This window comes from Lynx canadensis, chromosome X (genome assembly GCF_007474595.2).
Source record: "Lynx canadensis isolate LIC74 chromosome X, mLynCan4.pri.v2, whole genome shotgun sequence".
Classification (NCBI taxonomy): domain Eukaryota; kingdom Metazoa; phylum Chordata; class Mammalia; order Carnivora; family Felidae; genus Lynx; species Lynx canadensis.
In genome coordinates, this window is record NC_044321.2 from 104,509,530 (window position 1) to 104,532,569 (window position 23,040).

The 23,040-nt window shown below is 52.2% G+C and overlaps 1 protein-coding gene across 2 annotated transcripts; it reads left to right on the forward strand.

Annotated features, from left to right (window-relative positions):
• The first annotated feature begins 8,142 nt into the window (after nt 1–8,142).
• SASH3 (SAM and SH3 domain containing 3) lies at nt 8,143–23,040 on the forward strand. Of its 2 annotated transcripts, XM_030305120.1 has the most exons (8): nt 8,143–8,352; nt 14,999–15,094; nt 15,809–15,955; nt 17,457–17,595; nt 18,829–18,977; nt 19,130–19,339; nt 19,490–19,640; nt 20,190–23,040. In XM_030305120.1, the coding sequence occupies exons 1-8, from the start codon at nt 8,296–8,298 to the stop codon at nt 20,378–20,380; spliced, it is 1,140 nt and encodes a 379-aa protein (XP_030160980.1). In that variant the 5' UTR covers nt 8,143–8,295; the 3' UTR covers nt 20,381–23,040. The 2 variants fall into 2 exon arrangements, with proteins under 2 accessions (XP_030160980.1, XP_030160981.1); XM_030305121.1 differs by lacking the exon at nt 14,999–15,094.

Sequence of the window (23,040 nt, forward strand, 5' to 3'; positions counted from 1 at the left end):
TTCTGTGTTGCTGGGGACTGCTGTTACCTGTGGCTTTTGTGGTGGGAGGGGAAGGGGAGGGGGTGAGGTGGGGGGTAGGGACATGAGGCTCGCAGAAGCTCGGTTGGGGAGCACATGTGCTTGAGAATGTGCATGTGAGCATGCGTGCGGGTACGTGTGTGAACATTCACATATTTGCGTGCATGTCACGCCCAGCCAACCGCCTCCTGCGCTAAAGGTCAGATAGCCTTTAGGAGAGGATGGAAGGGAGCCCCATGCTGTGAGACTTGTCAAATGTAGTCCAGGAAAGTTGGAAGCAGCACCCTTGCTCAGCAGAGCACAGTGAGGGGAAGGAGAGAACCAAGTTTCCAGGGCCGAGTGCTGGGCAAAGGCACCAGGCAGAGTGCCCCCGCCTATGACCACCAGGCCTAGTTTGCTAACTGTGACAGTTACCACGACTGATGCTTGCATCCAAAGACCCCAAGTCTGAGCCATCCTCACTGAGAGCCTACACCCAACAATGGGCCTCTATTTGCTGAGTCATTTGCTCTCTCACCTGGTCACCCCACAAAGACAGCTTACTAATAATAAAATTAAAGTGGTCACTGTCATCATCATCCTGACCGTCATCAATACTACCAGGCACTGAGTGTTTAGTATGTATGAGGCACCGTGCTTTATATGCACTTTAAAAATTGTTTTATTTTATTGTGGTAAGAACAGTAAGCATGAGATCTACCCTCTTAATAAAATTTCAAGTGTACATACAATACATTATTGCATTTTCCCACTTAATCTCTACAACCTTCAGGAAGGTACTTTTATTATTCCCGTTTTTCTTTTTTTTTTTTTTTTAATTTTTTTTCAACGTTTTATTTATTTTTGGGAGAGAGACAGAGCATGAACGGGGGAGGGGCAGAGAGAGAGGGAGACACAGAATCGGAAACAGGCTCCAGGCTCTGAGCCATCAGCCCAGAGCCCGACGCGGGGCTCGAACTCCCGGACCGCGAGATCGTGACCTGGCTGAAGTCGGACGCTTAACCGACTGCGCCACCCAGGCGCCCCTTATTCCCGTTTTTCAAGTGAAGGAAATGAATGAGGCTTATAGAGATTAACCAACTTGCTCAAGGTCACTCCTCAAGGAAATGAAACAAGCAGGATTCAAACCAGTCAGATAACCCCAGAACCCACTCTCTCAGAAAAGGGCAGGTCGTGTGGTGCTCACCATCTTACATATGAGAAAACTGAGGTTCAGCCAGGATCACAACAGCTGGTGAGTTGGGACTGACACCCAACTGTTCTCCACACCATCCTGCTTCCTCAAGGCCTGCCCACCAAGACCTTTCCTTTCGAGCCCAGATACTTGCTTCTGGGGTTCTGGCAGGCCATAGCAGTAGTGGGGGGGAGGGGGCAGGGAGCCAGACTCAGCCCAGGGCTGCTCACATGCTCCCCTTTCCTTCCTTCAGTGCAAGACCCAGGGCTCTGCCTCATCTCTTCCCTTAACTGCCCCTTCCAATCCACCATCATGGGGTTGAGAGCCCTGTCCCCAGAAGCATGGCTCTGCCACCCAGGTCCTCCCTCGCTGGGCCCCAGATAGTCAGCACACTGAGCACCCCGCTTGAAGGGCTTCTCTGCATCAGGCAAGGAAACATTCAGAGCCTACACAGCAAGGCTAACACACGCAGCAGCACTTGAGAGATCATTAGGAATTGAAGATGAATAAATGCCCCATTGGAAAAGCCCCTTTTCCTAGGAGATGGGATTCCAGGCTTCTAATTCCAGCTGTGCCAGCTGTGTGTCTGTAGGCAAGTCACTCTCTGGTCTTCAGTTATCTCTTCTGTAAACTACCTATAACGCCTTCCACATGAACTTACAGTGAGCCGCCCATAAGATCCAGATGGGACAACACTCTGTGAGCCAGGAAGCCAGGCAGACAGCAGATGATAATGCAATTATTATTCACCCAGCATGAGTTCAACTCTTGCCTCACCTTTGGAGGTATGTAAGGAAAAAACTGGGGATCCAGATTTTTTTTAAGTTTTTTACTGTTTTTTATTATTATTATTTTTTTTTTTTTGAGAGAGACAGAGGCAGAATGCGAGTGGGTTAGGGGCAGAGAGAGAGGGAGACACAGAATCGGAAGCAGGCTCCAGGCTCTGAGCTGTCAGCCCAGAGCCCGACGCGGGGCTCGAACTCACGAGCCTTGAGACCATGACCTGAGCCGAAGTCAGACGCTCAACCGACTGAGCCATGCAGGCGCCCCTGAGGATCCAGATTTTAGATATAACTCGTCGAAACTAGACAGGCTTTTGACCAAGGATCTAATTTGTGTTTTCCCAGCTATGCTTCCTAGCGCCTGGGGTTCCTTACAAATGCCAGAAGGACTGCCCCAAAAGGCAGAGCTCCTGTTAAAAGGCACCCGCATGGGCTTCCCACAAAACTGTATTGGAAGTAGTCGCAGGACCACCTTCTGGGTGACCAATCTTGTGCTTAGAAGAGTCCTGGACTCCGCTCTCACCATCTTGAAGTTTTTAAAAAATTTTCAACAAGGGGCCCTGCATGTTCACTTTGTACCAGGTCCCACGAATCCCATAGCCAGTGTGGACTAGGAGCTCCATGACTAAAAACAAAACAAAACAAAACAAAACACAAACACAAACACAAAGAAAAAGTGGGTTTCATCCCTTTGATGTACAGATGGGGAAATGCAACAGCAGCCCAGATAAAGGAGGGAATTGTCCCGGGTCACACAGCCCAGTGGGGCGAAGTCAGGATTAAATTCCCAGGATCCTGACTCAGCTCTGCTGCTGCTTCTCTTGCATTCAGTGTGTTCTTCCATCACTCCCTACTGCCTCTATGGAGCAAACTGAAGCCCACGGAGATCTGTTTCAGGTCACACAGTTGTGATAACAGTGGTGATGATGGGACTGAGCTACATTTTTTGATGATTAAATCCTTTTTGGAATAGGTAAGAGCATGGGTGAGATCATAGGTACATACATACATACATACATACAATATACACAAAGAGTCTAAGTGGTGCATTTTTTAAATTATAACTAAGCCAGTCCTGTCTCTTGCCGGCCAGCTGTCTCCAGCTCCTCATGAGCTGGGACCACGGAAGGGGTGGAGCTGGCTGCCCTCACCCAACTAACCCACGTCAGCAGTGAATTTTACCAACTCACTGGGCACTTCCTCAAATCGGTGGTTAGAACTCTTGGTGCCAAAAAATATATAGAAATATGAAAGAATCAATGGCAACCCTTTCCTCCCTGTCCCTCCCTGGCCTCCAAGGCTCTCTGGGCTGGAAGTAGGAGGTGCTCCCTGACCCCGCCCAGCCAGCCCTGGCCCTCGCACTGGCCCACCTCCTCACTTCCTTGTTTCTTTGTGAAACAGGAACTGAGCAAGCAGCACAAGTAGGGTAGGATGGGTGGTTGAGAAAACCCCAGTGGTCCATGGCTAGGCTGTGAAGCTGAGAAGCTGATTTCCCTCCCAGCAGTCCTAAGTAGTTCCAGATTCTCTTGCTTGCCACACCTTCTGTGTTCTAGAATAGCTGGGGCTGAGGGACCCTGCCCTTTGCAAGCTGAAGACATTCAGGATATGGACCGCAGAGTCATGCAGCAGAGATTCAGATGGGGCTCAGATGAGATATGGAAGCAGGTGCCAAGACAAGAGGAGAAACTGCGAGTGGGGCCTGGAGTGAACTTGACATAGCCCCTCCTCAGGCACAGAGCACTTTGTGTGAGCTCTGCGCTGGACTGACTGCGCTCTCTCTAGACATGTAATCTGGGTAACTCTGCTCTCTCTCTCTCTCTCTCTCTCTCTTTCTTTCACACACACACACACACACACACACACCAGGCAAGGTCCACCTTATCACTGTCTTCACAAGAGCTCATTGCCAACGTCACTTGCCCAAGGTCATGCAGCCAGTAAGTGATCTATGGCTATTTGAATGCAGTTCTACCTGACCCCAGTTCTGGGAGGTGTCTCCTGCTCTGCCTCTTCCCTAGACAATCATCCCCTAGACTGCTCAGCGACTTTTGTCCTTGTAACATTGGGACACAATCCTAGGCAGAACAGCCGGGTCCCTCCCAGTCTCCCATAGAAACACCTGCAGTGAGTAGTGAGTGTGTTTTTCTCTGAGCACCAAAGCCCAGCCTCTCCTTCATGGTAATTGCCACAGCTGCCTGCAGGTGTTCTTTGTTTTTAAACCGGGACCTTATCATGAGTTCAGAGATTCAGAGATGACTTTCCCTCCCATCAGCCCCTGCCGTCAGGGACTCCCCAGTGCTCCTACAGCTGCAGGCTCTATATGTCCTGTCTGTGTGCAAGAGGAATGGATGCTTCCTGCCCACGTTGCATGCCCTCCTCTGCCCTTCTACCTGCGATTTTGCTCTTCTCACCCTCCCTGCCTATGATTACCACCATGAAATCTGCTAATGGGCTGGGCTTTCCAAGGTGGACTTCACCTTGGAAATGCCCAGGTATTTCCAAGCAGCCGTGTGGTGTCTGCTTGAACATTTCTAAACACAGGAAGCTCTACTACTTAACCAGGGTTGAACTAAGTACCATCTACATATCAAAAATGTCTCCCTCGGAAGGAACCCAAACCTTCCATTTGTCTGTTTCCCATCATTCCTGGCCAACCAGAATACATCCTTTCCTCTTCATGACAGCTGTTTGAAGTCGACTTGCTTCCCCACCCCAACCCAAATATTACAGGTGTTGAGCACTCCCCAGGTTGACAGGACTCCGCTACAGATCCTCCTGCACACACACTTAACCGGCCTTAGCTATCCAGCTTTTATGCCTGGAATCAGACCTCCAGATGCCCTCCCTTCCTCTTTACTCCCACCGCCTGCCACAGAGTATTATTTTCCACTGGATGTGTGTGTGTGGCTGGGAGAGGTGAGACTAAGAATCATTTTGAAGGTTTATCCAAATATAGATATCCCTCGATAGCCAAACTCTTACTCTCTGAAACAAGGATTTGGAGAGTAAGGGACACTTTCAGACATATCTCAGTCAAATATCACACCCATGATCTTCTACCGAATTAGAATCTCTTCAGGAGTGCAGGTGGGGGCTGCTCTATGTGAATGCAGCCTACAGTAACCTCGGTGTCTGGCAGTCCTATTGTCTACTCTCTGAAGGTTCAAGGGGATCTCACTACCTGTGGGACCTCCCGCCCCAAAACGTACACATCCCACAAAATAGCTGCTAAATCAAGGCTTTCCTGCCCCCACGTTTATACTGGTCACATCTTTGCCATAAAAATCCCAGTTTAAACTGCTGATTTCATGGGGTTGTGTTGGGATGAACTCATTGGGCCAAGAACAAGCACTGGGCAAATGTGAGCTTGCCTCCCCACCTAGGACGTAAGTTCGCAAGTGCAAGGGTCTTCGGAAGCTGTTTATTTTGTGTCTCCCCCAAGAGCTTAGCACAAGGTTCTGCACAGAGCTAGCTTGTAGATCCTGTCTGCCAGCCCATTATCAAGTTTGAGGTGGCCTTGTTCTCTGCACTACTGATCTGGATCACTTCTTTAGCTGAGAGCTCTGTGTACCTGGAAAGTAACCTATAAAATGCTAATGTGTTGCCCAGAAGGGAAACCTATTTAAAAAGTGTTTAGGGCCCATTAGCCAGCTGGGGCTTGACCTCAGGGGACTAGGACCCGGGCAGTCTGCCAGAAGCGAAAAGTTGGGGGAAGGCAAGTCCAGATGGAGGAGCCCCGGACCCCCAGAGCAGGGGCTGCCGATCAGGGGAGGCACATCTGAAAAGGAGACAGAAGGGCATCGCTGACCACACTCGTTCCCTTCTGTCCTGGGGGGTTTGGTCGCCTCTCTGCACTTTGATTCAGGTCCCCACCCCCACTCCCGCCGCCTTTTCCCAGGCCTAGGCGAGGCGGCGGCCCAGCGCCCTGGTTAGCTGGCTGCCTTTAGTCACTTTGCGGTTAGTGTGTGAGCTCGGCTCGCGGCCGGGGCTGAGCAAACAGGAAGCGGGCACATCCTGCGCGCCGGTTCGGTTCGGGGACGCGCCGTCGCGGTGCGAGCCTGGGAGCTTCTGCGGGGGCTCCAGCTGCGGGAGCCCCCGGTGCCCTGAGCCCCTGCAGCCCTGTGCCCACCCCTCGCCCCGCGGGGCCGCGTCCCCCACCCCTGCCAGGCTCCTTCCCAGGCAGCAGAGCCCGGAAGCGAGCTGGCGTGCGGAATCTGTTCAGGAGCCCGCCTGGCAGGCTGAGGACAGAGCCAAAGAAGGATGGTTTCAGCCTGGGGGGAAAGGACCGGGTCTTCTCTGAGCTCACCCCGACGGATGGATGGTCAAAGGGCGTGGGGCAGGCTGGGGGACAAGCGGGGAGGAAGTCAACAAGAACATCTTGGGAACAGGAGAGGGCCAGCCCAGGATTTCACAAGTGCTACAGAATGCAAAGTCTTAAAAAGATGCACACCTTTTACCCCGGGATGCCCCTTCTGGAAATCCATCCAAAGGAAAAAAATTGTGGCTATGAATATTTACCTTAAGGATGTGCAATGAAGAGTGAAAAAAAAGTTAAGCCAACCTGAGTTCATCAGCAAGGGTTTGCTGAAATAATCACGGTCCATTCATACAATGGGCTGCTGGGCAGCCATTACAAATGGCATAGTTGAATATTTCCTAGCATGAGAAAGTCTCAATGACACTGTATTCGGTTTAACAAGGAGATACCAACAGAGTTGGGGAAGTGTGACTTTTTTTTCATTTTTGATAATTTAAAAACAGTTTGTTTAGGTATGATTGACCTACAATAAACTGCACATTTTAAAAATGTATGATTTATTTTGACATATGTATACACCCATGAAACCACCACAACCAAGATAGTGAACATATCTATCACCCCAAAAAGGGTCCTTGTGCCCGTTCTGACCTCTCCTTCCCCTCCCCACCCCCTCAAACCACAGATCTGCTTTCTGTGCAGTATGATTTTTTTTTGTAAAATACGTATATAGAGAGACAGAGAGGTAGTTAAATGCTCACAAATAGAAAGATATTTATTCAAACAGTATGGAAGATAATTATGGAGAGAATTTTTAAATTTCCTCCTTTTTGTGTATCCACGTTTGCTAAATTATATATGATGAATATGAATTGCTTCTGGAATAAGAAAATCATTGAAGTTATTAAAATATCTGCCACAGATAACCCACAAAGTGAACATTGTAAACTTAACTTCACACGCATTCAAGAAATGCCTTGAATGGGACATTTGCTAATGGTATGAAGTTGCTTGTGAAATCATGTCTTTTTCATGGTGATGGCTGTTGTGATGACAAATATATGGGGGTGGTCAAGGAGTTTTGACTCCAGGCATGACTGCTGTGGTGAGGACGGCAGTCAGCATGGTTGTGGCAGTGGGGATGATAGCTATAGGGAGATGGCTGTAACCGTGACTGCAGATAGAGGCAGATGGCTAAGAGTTGTTGACTACACAGGTGGTTGTTCTAGCAAGTGGCTGTGGTAGCATTGGTAATGACTGCAGCAGTGACAGTGGTGGGGATGTCGTGATGGCTGTAAAGGGTGATGACTGTAGGAATAACTGTTGTAGGGATAAGATGTTGGGGCAGTGACTAGGTGGAATGTCTATAAGGGTGACAGCCGTGAGGCTGATGATTGTAAGCTGATAGCAATGGTGAGGACTGTGGGGGTAACGGCTGATGGTGCTGACTGTAGGGGTGATTGCTGTGGTGATGATGGCTGTAAGTGTGCTGATGATGGTGGGGATGACTGGTGGGAATGACATGGTTGTAGGGGTGGTAGTGGTGGTAGCAATGACCTTGGTGATGCAAGGTGACCAGGAGCATTGGCTTAACAGGCAGAGAGACATGGTCCAACTTCTGGCTTCTGGCTTCTGGTCAGTGAGATAAGAGGTGTGAGTAGGCCATATAATGTCCAGTTGATTGGCCACCTGCGGGGAGATGGAGCAGGATTGCTGATGATTGACATGAGATGGCATAGTAGGGACTTTTCTCTGCTTCTTCAACCTAAGAGCCGTCTGCATCGGAATCTCTGGAGACTGAAGCTGGGACTTCCTTCCTCCCTAGGGGCCAGCAGGGGCTGCGATTGCTGTAAGAGCAGGTCACGTGGCGGGGCTTCCTGTATGCTGCCGCTGCCGGGTGTCCATGGCCTGCACCCCCAAGCTGCCACTGCAGCAGTCAGAGTGGCGGCCAGAGGCTCGGTCCATGCTGTGCTCCCTGGACGGTGTTAGCGAGGCTGAGCAAGAGGCCTCGGTGTCTCGACACCTAAGATTGCAAGGACGGAGCGTCACCAGGTCGGAGGACCATGTTGCGCCGCAAACCCTCCAACGCCAGCGATAAGGAGCCCACTCAGAAGAGAAAGGTGAGGAGCATCTCTGAGAACCCACTCCTTCCTTCCCTCTGGTCTCTCAACCCATTCCCTCCAGGAATCTTAGAAGTGGGAAGAGCCAAAGGCCATACGTTGTGTCGGTAGGCAAGGGCCAAAGGGCAGTGGGGCAGGGGCCCAAAGGTTACTAGAGTAGCAGAACTACAGAAGAGACTTTCAAAAGCTAGAGAAGCAAGGTTATAGAATAGACTCTTAGAAGTCTGGAATTCTAGAATTCAACTCCACAACGATGGGATAGAGACCTAAAATTAAGGGTTAGAACCTTAGACCAGAATTCAAGAATCACAAAATATAATTCTCGAGTTGAATCCCAAGATTGTACTTAATTCTCTATCCCCTACGCTGGTCCTGCCACTACTTCTGCCCAAGCGTGGCCTCTCAAGAGCTGCTCAAAGAGCCTTGCTGGGCCACCCGGTTAAAAGCCATGATGCTCCTGGGGCCTCTACCCTGTGGCCATCGCCTGGACTCTGCCCCCTTGGTTCAGTTCTGTTGCAGCTCTCCAGTACCACAAGAGCGGCACCCAACTAGAGAGTGGGCCCAAGGTGATTTCTATACTCAAGAAAAGGGTTTCCAAAGCTGAAGTAGAATGCACAGGGTGTACAGCTTCTTCCCAGGTGGGGAGAAATTATTTGTGAAGACTGAGAAATGAAGCTGGTGAGATGGGAAGGAGGAAAATTTCAGTGGAGGGATTTTAAAGACCAGGAAGAAAAGCAGGTGCCATGGGCAGCTGAAATATTCCTCTTCCTGGAGCGGAGGCCCAATAGAAGATTACTTGAAGACTGCCAGATCTAGATTTCCCTAAGTTGGATTTGAGGATTTCTAGACTTATTCTTTGATTTGATTATAGGATTTTCCCAGGCAACCAGCAAGTACATCCCACACATCCAGCGGGATCCTAGGACCATCACAAAGCAGGCTTGAACCAGGTCCAAAAGGCCCAGGCCTAGCTCCCAAGCTACACTCTGGGGCCTCCAGACCCTCACTCTGCCCTGCTGTTTTCTCCTGGAGCTCAGCCCAGGTGCCCTACGGGGGAGCCTCTTGTCAGGGGAGCAGCTCCCAAGCAGAGGCCCAGCCAGCTGAAAGGCTGAGCCCTGGGGCACTGGGGTGTGCCTCCTGCCCCATCTCAGGTCCTGGGGTGGCTGCCACTTCCGGCTGTACACTCCCCACTCCAGATGCTCCTCTAAGGTTGCAGCAGAGGTGGGCACAGGCGGGTAGAGACTCATGAGTCTTCACACAGGCTCTGCCACCACCATCCAAACCCTGCTTGGCGCTCGGCCCAGCAGGCTTACCATTGGCTGCCACCCCTCAGTGAGCAGGTCCACTTCCCCTTGATCTCTGGTTGATGGGGGTGGGAAGCAGAGACTGCTTTAGACACTGCTGGGCCCCAAACCACAGGGGAGCTGAGCTGGACGAAAGGGTCTGAGAAAGAGCTGACACTTTGACAGTGGGACCCTGTGTACCCCAGAGGCACACAGAAGCCAAAAGTCCCTGTCTTCTTCCATGACTTTCCTTATCCAGATTCTGTTTGGTGACTCAGCCTCTGGGATTCCTGCCCCCCCCCCCCCACCTCAACAGGCTTCTCCCAGGAGAAGCAAGGCCCATGTGGCACTCTGAGGTCCATGTCTTCTAGGGAGGATCATCCAGGCAAATCCCAAACCACCCCTGCCTGAGCCTGGGCCAGCCTCCAGAGCCACTCTCCAAGCCCTGTACTGTGGAAATGCCCTTAGCTTCCAGAAGGTAGGGACAGCATCTTCCCCAGGCCTGGAGGTAGCAGCACAGCTCTAGTGCTATGACCTTGGGCGAGTCCCTTCTTCTCAATGGCTGAGGTTGATGTGATGGAGGGAAAACCACAAAGACAAATGAGGCTTCTCTCTCCTGCCTCTGCTCCTCATCCCAGGCCTGCCAAAAAAGAATGTGCTGGGCAGGGGGCAAGAAAGTGGGGTTGAAATCCTACAGGTTCTAGGTGTAGGACCTTGGACAGTTCATTGACCTTCTCTGGGCCTTGGTTCCTTCATTTTGGAAAAGGGGGATAGTTCTTGATCTGTGCATCTCAGGAGGTTGTATAGATCGCCTGGAACAATCAGTGTGAGAGTGCTCTGTTACGTGCATGCATGTGCACACAAGAGGGTGCGTGCTGTAGGCATGGGTGGGCATGGGGAGCATGCTGCAAAGAAGACAGCCTCAGTCCTAGCCCTGAAGTGGAGGCAACAAGACTTGAAAGCACTAAGAGCCTGCACCAAGGGAGGACTCACATCAGGTGCCAGGTGCTGCACGTGCACCCATATCTTAGCTTGTTTGCTTCGCATGTCAGCCTTGTGACATAGGAGCAGATCTTGTCTTTATCTCTGTTTTATGCCCAAGTCTCAGAGAGGTGAAGTGACTTACCCGAGTGCACACAGACAGGAAGCTGCAGAGCAGGGATCCAAGCCAAAATTTGTCAGTCTCCAGAGTCTTAACCCGTTCTCTTTACACCCTCGTGTCCCCCTACTGATCCCAAAAGCACTAGGAAAATCTGGTGAGCATAAAAGACCCAGCACACCAGTAGGAAAGCACACCTCTACATGACACCCTCACCAGCATACACTTTGTATTTCCGGTGCTTTCTCATTGCCCATAGGCTAACACCCAAGTTCCTTGGCATGGCTGGCAAGGGCCTTCCATGACCTTTTCTGCTCCCACCATACCCACTATACTCAGAATGTTTCTCTCATTCTTGCTTAAACTTTTCCCGGATCCTCCTGGAGAAATCCTGGCTCCCCTGCATGGAGCAACTTAAATGTGCCTCCTTCTCCATGAAGCCCTCCCAAGCCCTTCCTCCTCCATGCTTCCATCCGCTCTCCTGGAAGCTCCCTCCAAACACTGCCCACAGTTGCCATTACACTCAATCCATTCCTGTACTGGGAGGCAACTCCGTAAGCTCTGAGCACAGCAACACACACAGGCTTCCAGAGTTGCAGACCTGAGTTCAAACTCCTGCTCTTGCTGCTGCCAGTTGTGTGACTCTACCTAGGACACTTCATTTCCCTGAGTCTCAGTTTCCTCAGCTGGGCAATAGGGACATAAAACAGGACCGTGGTGAGGCTGGAGTGAGCTGGTATGCACGAAGTGCTTGGCAGGGTACAGGGTACCTGGGAGGTACTTAAGCCCTTTCTTACTGGACGCCCACATATGCACAGGTCAGTGCCTAGGGCCTAGGGGGTGCTGGGTATATGGCTGGTACAATGAAGGAGCTGAAAGGGTGGTTGCAGAGACACCCAGGGAAAGCCAAGCTTCCTTAAGAAGTAGGGGAAGAAGATGCCAATGGGGAACAGTGTGAGGCTCTGAGGGGCTGAGCAGGGGAGCCTTCCTACAGGGAGCAGCATCTTTGAAACTGGAATTGAAAAGCCTTTCTATGGATGTATAATATTCATTCAAAGAAGTGCATAAATTATAAGTGTTCCACTCAATGCATTTCTATAAGGCAAACATTCCCTCACAGGCAGCACCCAAATCAAGAAGCAAAGCACTTTCGGGGTGCCCAGCTGCCTCAGTTGGCAGAGCATGCAACTCTTGATCTTGGGGTCATGAGTTCAAGCCCCATATTGGACATAGAGCTTACTTTAAAAAAAAAAAAAAGCACTTCCAACATTCCAGGAACTTCCTTTATGCCCCTGATTGTCACTACATGCTCTCTTTTCCTAAGGATCACCATTATCCTGGCTTCCAACAGCATAGCTTAGTGTTGCCAGGTTTTGAAATTTCTATATGACGAACTATATAATGTACTCTGTGGCTGACCCCTTCTGCTCAACAGCGTATCTGTGAGATTCATCCATATGTTGGGGAGAGCTCATTGCTATGTACTATTCCCTTCCATGACTCTGTTACAATTCCTGTATCCATTCTATAGTTGATGGGCATGTGGGTTGTTTCCAGTTCCATTGGATTGTGAAGGAGGGGAGAAACTATGGCTGACAGAGAAGGGTGGAGTTTTCCAGGTGGGGCACGCCCTGGGTGAAAGTACGGAGGGGGTCAGAGGAAAGGCTAAGCACACATGGACATTTGCTGAGGGGCTGCTGTGTCAGCGCCTTCTATTCTCACAGTCACCAACGAGGTAGGTGCTCTTGTCTTCATTTTACCCACAAGGAAATGGAAACCCAGAGAAGTTGAACTCTTTTAGCTTTGCACAGCTGGTCAATGGCAGAATCAAGATGTGATCACTTGTGAGCTGACAGAGACTAAGGATCGGGGAGGTTAAATAACTCACTGAAGGTCACACACCCCCAGAGTTGAACTCACCAACATCTGATGCCAGAAAAGTAGCTCTTTCCAAGAGGCCCACATACTCCTCTTGGACATGGAAAAGGGGCCAACAGTGTATGGTACTACCTCCTGCCCTGGGCAGGACCCCCCCAGGAAGGTCTCACCCCTTCACCTGGAAGCCAGGTGGAAAATCCAAAGGGGCTCAAGGGTTTCAACCCATACATGGGTGGGGGGATCATTTCAGAGTCACCAAAAGGCTTTCAAATATTTGTGGTTGTCCCTCAGGTTGGAGGTAGGCTGGGCCAAAGGCTACCCTGGCTGGCCCCCACCCCTAGTCACCTGAAGAACATGTTTAGTTTTTTCCCTGTCCCTGGGTTGAGGAGTGGCCAGCAGGCCCAAGTCCCAGCACCACCCCTACGGCCATTTTGGATGGTTTTCCTCCCATTTTGAGCTAAAGCTGGGACAGAGGGGCCCTGACATAAGGTCTTGGGGGCCAAAGGCCCTCCTCCCAGCCCCCAGCTTGCAGATTAATGACAGGAAAAGGAAAGAACTGCGGCCTGGTGGTGAGTTTACTCTCCCCAACAAAGCCCACTTCCGGCCCTGTGCCTGCCCTCCTGCGTGCTTTCCTAGGCTTGCCAGTCCCTGGGGCTTCTAGGGCAACTCTCAGCCTCCTGGTCTGCAGACAAGCTAAAGAGCAGTGAAGGGAAGGCCATAATGGTCCCATCGGTCTATAAATAGCAGCCCAGCCTGCCCTCCTTGGGCCCAGGCCAGCCTGGTGCCCACCCTCTCTCTGTTCCCTCTTTTCCAGGCAATAAGAGGAGGAAGTTATCCAGGCAGCTGCATCCTAGCCATTCAAGAGAAGGAAATAAACAAAAGGTGGAGGAGAGAAGGGGGAAAAAAGGGGGGGGGAGAGGAAAGAATAGTGGGTGGGGAACACCAAGGAAGGAGGATGGAGGAGACGCATGGGAACCACAACAGTCACCCCGTGGTCATGCTTTCCCCTCCCCATGCCCACTCGCGCCCCCCTTTTCCATCTGTCCAGTGTAGCACAGAAGAGGCTTTCTGACTGAGGCTGTAGGTGCTTCATTCGGGCAGCCCTCATGGTGGTAGTGTCTGCTTGGCATGACTGCTGACCTAGTTTCTGGTCAGCTAGTTGGCTGCAACCTCTAGGAAGGTGTGGCCCCTGACCCTGATTGCCTATTTGCCTTTGGTCAAGACCCACCAAGAGAACTAAAATCCCCAGGAATCCTCACTGTAGTCCCCAGGAGTAGGGGCCAATTGTGTGTGTGTTGGGGTCAGGTGATACTGCCCCTGTCCTGGGGGGGATTGTCACTGGACCCCCCTTTCATAGGAAAGAGGATGTGAAACTTTCAGCTTTGTGTGGGTTTGGGGCTTCGGTTCCTCAAGCCCTTATCTCTGGTGTCTGCAGTATATCCCGCTCTATCTGTCTGGCCATCTGTGAACCCTGGTTCCTGTGTGTATCTCTGGTCTTGACTGTTGATCTTGATTCAGGCTCAGCCTTCACTTCTTGTCCATGAAGCCTGACTCTTTACCTGCCTGGCCCTGGTTTCTGGCTGCCATCTTGCCATGCTCATGCATATACAGTTAAGAATGCTCATTTCCTGAAAACAACCTCATCAGTGCAAACCACTGGCAGGGTTTAAAAGTCCAAGCACTGGAGCCAGCCCATCATATTAATATGCCGAGATGAAGAAAGAAAATGGCTGCTTTTTTTTCACTAAATTAACCCCAATAGTTCATGTCCCAAATCTGTTGGCACCTTCTACTGAGGGTTTCCAGATGCCAGGCCTAACTGATTCCTGGGGTGTGACTGCCTTGCTCTTCCAAGGACACAGATTCATCAGGCTGGAGACATCAATTGTGCCACTATCACTGTGACAGGGACACCATGCTTGAATCAGATCCAGGGCAAAGAGGCCGCTGTGGTGTTGGGGAAGGTTTTCTCTGTTATGTAAAGGTGATGCTATGGTCGTGCTGAGGTATGTCTCTAGTAGGAGATATGCTTTTGCCCAGACTCATTTAGTATTTCACTGCAAAATTCTGGAGCCCGAACTTCAGGTACCGGTGGAAATGTGGGCTTTGTCTGAGGCCTGGCTGAGGTCACAGGCTCCTGAGGTCTGGAGCTTGCCCTGGGGCCAGCATTCAAGGCTATTCTTGGCTGAAGAGCCGCAAGCAGCCAGGTACCTCCAAGTACATCTGGATGCTGCACCTCATTAGTTCCAGGTCCTCAGGGCACACGTGGGCCCTCCTAGCCCTGGGCTATGTGCGGTGCGTGTGTCAGTAGCAGGGGACAGCTCCTTGCTCCTCATTCCGCCAGCCTTTTTCCAGCCACTCATGGCGGCTCCTCTGCCTCTTCCAGCTCTCACTCCAGCGCTCCAGCAGCTTCAAGGATTTTGCCAAATCCAAACCCAGCTCCCCCGTGGTGAGCGAGAAGGAATTTAACCTGGATGATAATGTGAGTTGCTGAGGCTCCTCCTCCGGGGATCTGGCTGCAGGCCCCGGGTGGGGGGATGGCAGGGTGGGGGAAGAGGAGATTTTCAGACTGTTGAGGAAAGCCTGCTTACAGAAGGCCCGCCCTCCCACCCACCGAAATTCTGGGCCCCAAGAACTCAGCCACGTTCTTTTCAATCGCAAATTACAGTGGATCCTAGAACCATACAGGTTTGAATGGCGCAGGTACACTTGCAGGCAGATTTTTTTCGATAAACCCAGGACAGTACTGCAAATGTATTTTCTCCTCCTTGTAATTTTCTTAATACCATTTTCTTTTCGCTAGCTTACTTTATTGTAAAAATACAGTATGTAGTACGTATACATACAAAATATGTGTTAATCAACTGTTTATGTTATGGGTAAGCCTTGTGGTCAACAGTAGGCTATTAGTAGTTAAGTTTTGGGAGAGTCAGATGTTATACATGGATTTTCACCTGCAGGCAGCGGGGGTGGGATTTGACGCCCCTAACCCCCACTTTGTTTAAGGGTCAACTGTAATTATCAAATTAACTACAGATTAATAGGGCTGATCAGGTACAGGACTAGGAGGGAAGGGGATGGGGGCCTCTAACTTCCACCCCCTAATCCTCTGCCAGGACCTGAGGGCCTCCTTCTGCCCTCAGATCCTGGACCCAGGATCACCAGTGTCCCTGGACCTCCTCCTTTGTTGTCACAGATTCCAGAAGATGACTCAGGTGTCCCTATCCCAGAAGATGCCGGGAAGAGTGGCAAAAAGCTGGGGAAGAAGTGGAGGGCCGTGATTTCCCGAACCATGAACAGGAAGATGGGCAAGATGATGGTGAAGGCCCTGTCAGAAGAGATGGTGAGGCCTGTGGTCCGGGGGAGCAGAGGGGGATGGGGAGGACGGGCACTGCTCTGGCAGGGTGTGAGCATGACCACCTTGACAGCCACTGCTCAGGTGCCGTGCCTGAAGGCCTGATTCAGTACAAGAAGGAAAGTCATACAGAGGAGAGCTCACTCAGTCGTGGACCTGGCAGCAAGGCATAGTCCTGAGGGAGCAGGGGTAGGGTCTGAGGATGGATGGGAGTCTGGGTATCAGAAACTACTGGGAAAGGCAGCCCTAAGGAGGGGGGCTGCTAACAGGGAAATGAGACTGCCTGAAGCAAATTCATCCACCTCAACATCTCACTTGGAACCAGCGTCTGGGATTGGGAAGACTTGATTCGAAGAGGGGCCCCTGTGAGGGAAAGTAGAGAAGGCTGGCTCCAGCCCAGGGAGAAAGGGTAGGACAGACAGCTGAGGGGCCAGCACATGTCAGGAGCTGAGGTCACACAGTGGGTGTGCTGAGCTCAGGGCTCTTACAGAAGGTGCCCGGCCATGGTGTGCTCTATTCCGCCCGCACTGGCTCGTGCCGGCTGGGGCCAGCAACTGGCCAAATTTTCGGGAATTTTGTGAGTCAGATGTGAAACCCAAACACTGCTGAAAATGAGATTATATGAGTTTAGAATTAAACAAATATTACAAATAAGGAGACGACCGTCAATCTTCAGAACTCATAATTTCCCAACTCTTCTACTCTCTCTTACTATTCTCTAAGTTCTTGAGGGTGTTTGCATCTACAGTCTCTGTGTGGTGGCATTAGCCTATCTGGTGTGCTGCTCGGTCAGTGACTTCGTACCGGTGCCTCGACGTCGGCTGCCGCGGGGAGGATTCCCGACACAGGAATTGGCAACTGCTACGAATCGGGGCTTTTATTCCTAGGGAGCCGGTTGTGAAAGGGCCACCACCACACTGAGGTGTGGTGAAGTGGAGGAGCTGGAGTCACTCCAACTTGTTGTGGGTTCCTGTGTGGCCTTGGGGACGCTCCTCCCTCCTCCTCTGTAAACTTGGGAGGGTCATTGCACTACCTTTTGGTGTCACCGTGAGGATGAGATGAAATGGCGGGCAGGGCTGGCACATAGGAGCCCAGCGGAAAGCAGCTCGTCTCCAGCACCGTGGTCTGCTGGACTCTGCCCTAGCAGCAGCTCTCAGCGCAGGCTCGGGCACCGAAGCCCTTCCCACGTGTACGTTGGCACTTGAGGCTGACCAAGCACATTCACGTGAATGTGCAGAGTCCAGCAGACCACGGTGCCGGAGAGGCTCCTCATTCCATGAGGGAGGCAGGGCAAGGACTGTCATTCCCACTTCACAGAAGCGGAAACTTGGCCTCAGAGATGCCAGGCAGCCTATAAGCGACAGAGCCCACGCTCAAGCAAGGCCCCACTTCTCCACGGAGCCCAGGCCCATTTCCTCTGCACCCGGAGCTGCCCCGTGTGCGTCCCAGTCAAGGCCTCTCAGGGCTCCCTACCTCCCCTCCCCTGCAGGGAGACACTCTGGAGGAGGGCTCAGCCTCCCCGACTTCGCCAGACTGCAGCCTGGACAGCCCCAGCCCTGAGAAGATGGCACTGGCCTTTTCTGAGCAGGAGCAGGAGCTTCCGGCACTTAGCCGCCAGGCATCCACAGGTGAGTAGGGGCCAGAAGGGAACATCTGCTGAGTCTGGAGAAAAGGACTGGGTTAGGGCCATGCAGGTGGCTGTCTGGGAGGGAGGTGAGAGAAAGGAACCTTCACAGTTTACCTGCTGGGAACTTTCCGAGCCCTCTCACGTTAAATTTTCACAACAACCTCATGGTGCCAGTACTATCATCCCCACTGTATTGATGTGAAAACTGAGGCCCAGAAAGGTTTTCACTTGCCCAAGGTGACCCAGTCTTGAGCTCAGGTCTGCCTAGAGGAGCTGCCACTTGCTGTCTCCAGGCCCTGGAGGGGCCCAGGGTCAGAGGAAGAGCCCCATTGCCCTCTTGGACTAGTCCACCCCCACCCTCCCAAGGGGAGGTAGAGGCTACAGCGCCTGGGCCTCTGACGTCGCAGGCTGGCGGTGGGGGTAAAGGGTCTCCACCTGGGAAGACAGCCTCTTGGACTGCAGCCCTTGGTTTGCTGGGCTCAGGGCGCCACTTGGCATGTTCTAGATGTCTATGGGGTTGGACAGCCCCTCCTGGAGGAGGGGCTGCAGACTCTGGGCCGCAGACCCACAGAGCCACTGTCCTCACTCCTCAGGCTAGTTCTAAGTTCTATGCTCTTTCTCTGACTCCACAGACACCTCCCTGCCCCCACCAAAAACCACTTATAATGCCCTCCATCCCTCCCCTCCCAGAGAGAAAGAGCCTGTCTGAGTTTCCATGTGATGTTATAACCAGAGTCTTATTAAGTAGAGAAAGTAAAATATTAGTTTAGGGTGTGGTTTCTCAGGTGCAAGGTGGCTTCCAGGAGCACTAGAGTAGGAGTCAGGAGACTCAGAGTCTAATGGCCCCAGTGCTACCAATTGTAAGTTGAGAGACCTTGAGCTGTCAATTGTCCTGTCTGGCCTCAGTTTTCCTCTTCTGTTCATTGGGGTGTTGGCCCAGTTGGTCTCTAGAGGTCCTTCCAAATTGCTCATTCTTTAGTCCATGAGCCATTTCTCCTTCTGTGGTCAGCCATTTTCATGCCTGTGGTCCCAAAGGTAAAGCTGTGCTCCTGCAGGGTGGTAGAGGAGGTGGGTCAGAATCCCTTCTGCAGTGTGAGACTTGCCGGAGACCAGCATTCTTCCCCAGCATGAATCCTAGGGATTTCCAGCCACAGCCCCTGGAAGGTACCTCCCGGGTACTGTCCCAGCTGTCTTAGGACAAAGGTGACCCTCCTCCCTGCCCCATATCCTGCAGGCAGTGAGCTCTGCAGCCCCAGCCCAGGCTCTGGCAGCTTCGGAGAGGAACCACCTGCCCCACAGTACACAGGGCCCTTCTGTGGCAGGGCACGAGTCCACACCGACTTCACTCCCAGCCCCTATGACCATGACTCGCTGAAACTGCAGGTAAGGTTGGCATGTAGGCCTCTCCTGAGCCGGAAAGGCTGTGCTCATAAAGGAGCCTTCTTTGAGCCAGGGTACGACAGGTGTCCCTGGAGGCCAAGGGAATACCCCTCCCCTCTCCCCTGCTCCACTGTGCTCTCCTGTCCTCCCAACAGAAAGGAGATGTGATCCAGATCATTGAAAAGCCACCTGTGGGCACATGGCTGGGCCTGCTCAATGGCAGGCTGGGATCTTTCAAGTTCATCTATGTGGATGTGCTGCCTGAGGAGGCCGCAGGACCTGCCCGCCCCACCCGCCGACAAAGCAAGGGCAAGAGGCCCAAGCCCAAGACTCTGCATGAGCTGCTAGAGCGCATAGGCCTGGAGGTTTGAGCTGGGACCTGCACTCTAAGATCAAGGGAGGCACACTTGGCCCAGAAATGGAGGCTAGGGCATGGTCAGCTATGTGGGAAGGGGGGGATCCTGAGTGGGGGTGGCTTGTAAGTGGCCACACTGGTGGTCTGCCTCTGACCACAGGAGCACACGTCCACCCTGCTGCTCAATGGCTACCAGACACTGGAGGACTTCAAAGAGCTGCGGGAAACACACCTCAATGAGCTGAACATCATGGACCCACAGCACCGGGCCAAGCTGCTCACGGCCGCCGAGCTGCTGCTGGACTACGACAGTGAGTGGGTTTAGGAGCTGGGTGTGGGGGTGCCTGCAGGTATTCCAGGGAGGGGAGGCCTGCCCTGGCCCTGCCCTCTGAGCATACTCAGCCCCAGGACCCCTCTGCAATGGGAAGGCACTTTCCACACTCCAATTCCAGTCTCAGGCAAAGTTTGGCAACAGAGAGGTCTTAGGGATGATGGGGTCCAACTCCCTTTGGGGTCAAAGGGAGACTTAAGGCCAGAGAAGGTAAGGTATGTACTCAAGGCCTCAAAGCTGGGTAATAACAGAACCAGGAACAAGTGCAGCTTTCCCAGCTGCTAGCTGGGTGCTGAAGAAGTTTGAGCTCCTGGGCTGGGTTGCTGCCTTGGAAACCACTCCCACATGGTTCTAAGCCAGAAAGGGTGAGCAGGGTAGGGATGGTGGTGGGTGCCCAGAGGGAGAGACTGCCTATGGTAGACTTCCCAGAGTCCCTACCCCACACACAAGGGGCCCTGGGACTTTGGAAACCCCTCCCAGCTAAGGCGTAAGCACCCCCACATTCCATCTCCTTCCTTTGCCCCGGCAGCCGGCAGCGAGGAGGCGGAAGAGGGCACCGAGAGCAGCCAGGAGCCAGCGGCAAACACAGTGTCCGAACCCAAGGTGGACATTCCTCGAGACTCTGGCTGCTTCGAGGGCTCAGAGAGCGGGCGTGATGAGACGGAGCTGGCGGGCCCTGAGGAGCAGCTGCAGGGCCTCTCCCTGGCCGGGGCGCCTTGAGGCAGAGGCGGCGGCACAGGCCGAGGCTGGGCCCCAGCGGCAAACACTGGGGATGGGCCCGGCCTCCCACAGAGGCCCAGACCCCAGAGGACTGGTGCCGAGTCCGGCCCTGCTCCCCTAGCGGTGCCCAGGGCTGCGGAGGCCGGCCAAGGCCCTCCCTGTAGGCTTGGCTGGAGTGGATGCGGAGCCACCCAGGGTCATGTCCCATCCACCCAGTCCCCTCCCTCCACCAGCTACTGACAGCACAGAACTTCCAGGCACTGCCTGCTCCCAGTCACAGCAAGTGGGACACTGCGGGGCCATCCTACCCATGTCCCTCACCACCGAGGCCCCCAAGCCCTCCTCACCCTCACACCACTTTCCCCTGTCACACTGCTCCTGAAAAGGGGGCCAAGTCAATGTTTCAGGTACGTTTCAAAACCCTAGGGAGGCTGGCCATTTGAAAGGACCCTAACTCATCATGGGTCCATACAGACTTCCCCGAACAAGGCTTGAAGAAAGCCACATGGACCTTCCCCACATTCCTTCTCCTTAACTTTTTGAGAGGTCTGGCCACTAAATCGCCATCTGACTTAAACCAAGTGCTTTCCCCAATCAAGGTGTAGGACTGGTGAGGATTAGAGTGGATACTGCTGAGGACCTTGCCAGCTCTGACATTCTGTGACATTAAAAGTCTGCTCTCCTGTCACCTGTGGCTGAGGACACCAGTGGGGTTTACTGAGGGAGCTGAAGGGACTTTGGGCTCCCAAATGAAACGGCTCCTCCTGCTCATTCGTTCCATACCTCCCCACGTGACTCAAGCCAAGATACAACTTCCCCCAGCTTAAAACAATATGACCCTCCCTTTCCACTCCTGGCACCATCCAACGACACTTCCCCTGAAGGCCAATGGCAGATAGATCTGACTTCCAAGGACAGAACTGCCCCTCTGAAGCCAGATGCACGTCTGGACTCAGACTCGGCCCCCTGTAAGGGTTCTTAGAAACAAAGAAAGCATGAAGCTTGACACTGGGGAGTCCACTACCCCCAACTTTGCTTTCCAAGAGGTTTTGATGTACAGTTTTAGAACGGGAGGAAGCTTATCTGTTGGTGGGGGCCCTCCCTTGATGTCAATACCAAGTCTGTGCCCTGAATTCCCAGAGTAAACCTTCCCCAGGGTCCAACTGGCCTGGGGACAGGGCCCACTATGTCTAGGACGGCCTGCTTCGTGAACACACTTCTCGACCTACTATGAAGAATTTTGGTAAAAGCTACCTTGGGGAAAAGGTTTGGGTGTAAATATGAGGGGATGGAGGCGGATAAGTTGGCAGCAATAAACATAGGTAGAACTAATTACAGTCTCCAGTTATCTTTCCTATGGAGAGAGGGTTGGAGGAAGGTCACACCAGTATCCTTTGAAGCTGGACTCAGCAAAATGACCTCCAATGACCTTTCAGGATCATCTGTCCCTTCCCTGAAGATGCTCACTGCCCTTGATCCTGCCAACTTAACACTCCAGTTTGAAGCACTAACTGGCTCTGCCCTCCCTGTTAACCAGCAATCCTCAGAGTACAGGATCCCAGAGCCACAGGCCTTGCTGGGGTCTGAGAGTGTGGGTATCTATTTCCCTCTTCCTAGAATGGTTATTTAACAAGAGCCTTGAAGACCTACACCAGTGAGGAAGGGCCCATGCTAGGGGCTGTCCAGGGTCCAAAAGGGAGAAATTTGGATTCCACAGGGCCTTCCCTCTGAGGCCACCTCTTCTTGGACCCCATCCTGTCCCCACTGAAACTATAGAAACTCCTGGGAGGTGGGACAGAGACGACAAACTCCCTCTGTTTCTGCCTGCACGAACTGCACTAGGGATGGCAGACTGCGGTAAGAGCTGCCGCCAGAGTGAACACAAGGCTGCTCTGCTTCCAGGCTTTGTTCTCAGCTGTGCTCACACCACTGCCCTTAGTGGCTGTGGGCCACAGGCAGCTGCAACCATTATCCTCACCAGAGAAACCAGGAGAAGCTCAAACAGCCTCTAAGCTCCAATGGTACCGTGTACTTGCTGCCATTTAGTAGGCACCAACTGCGGTACCAGAAACCAAGCACTTGGCCTTTATTCTCACAGATAATCAATCTCCGAAGTACCCTGCTCCTGCTTCCCCCTGCCCAGGTACATGCCATCATCTTCCCACTTTACAGAGGAGGAAACCGAAGCTCAGACAGGTTGAAGAAGTTGAGTAGGGAGTCCGACAACCTTTCAGAAGCCTCCTGCCCTCCAAAGGGCAATCTGACCCTCTGTCATGTGCCTTTGACACCCTTTGACCTGGACATTCCCCTCCTAGGACTTGATCCACAGAAAGAGCCACACAAGTGCACAGATATATGGACAAAGACGCTCATAGCAGCTTTGTCTGCAAGGGTAAGCAATTGGAAGCAACGCAAATGGGGAATTAGATACGTTATAGTTCGTTCACATAATACTGTGCAGCTATTAATCATGACGTGGTAGAAAAATATTTCATAACACAGGGAAAAATCTTTGTGATTTTTTATTGTTTGATTACAAATTTTTAAATTATACAATAATGTACAAACATTCCTGTTGTAAAAGAAGTCTGTGCTGGATCATGGGGGGCGGGGAATGAGTACTAAAACATTATTTATAGGGTGATTCCATTTTTATTTAA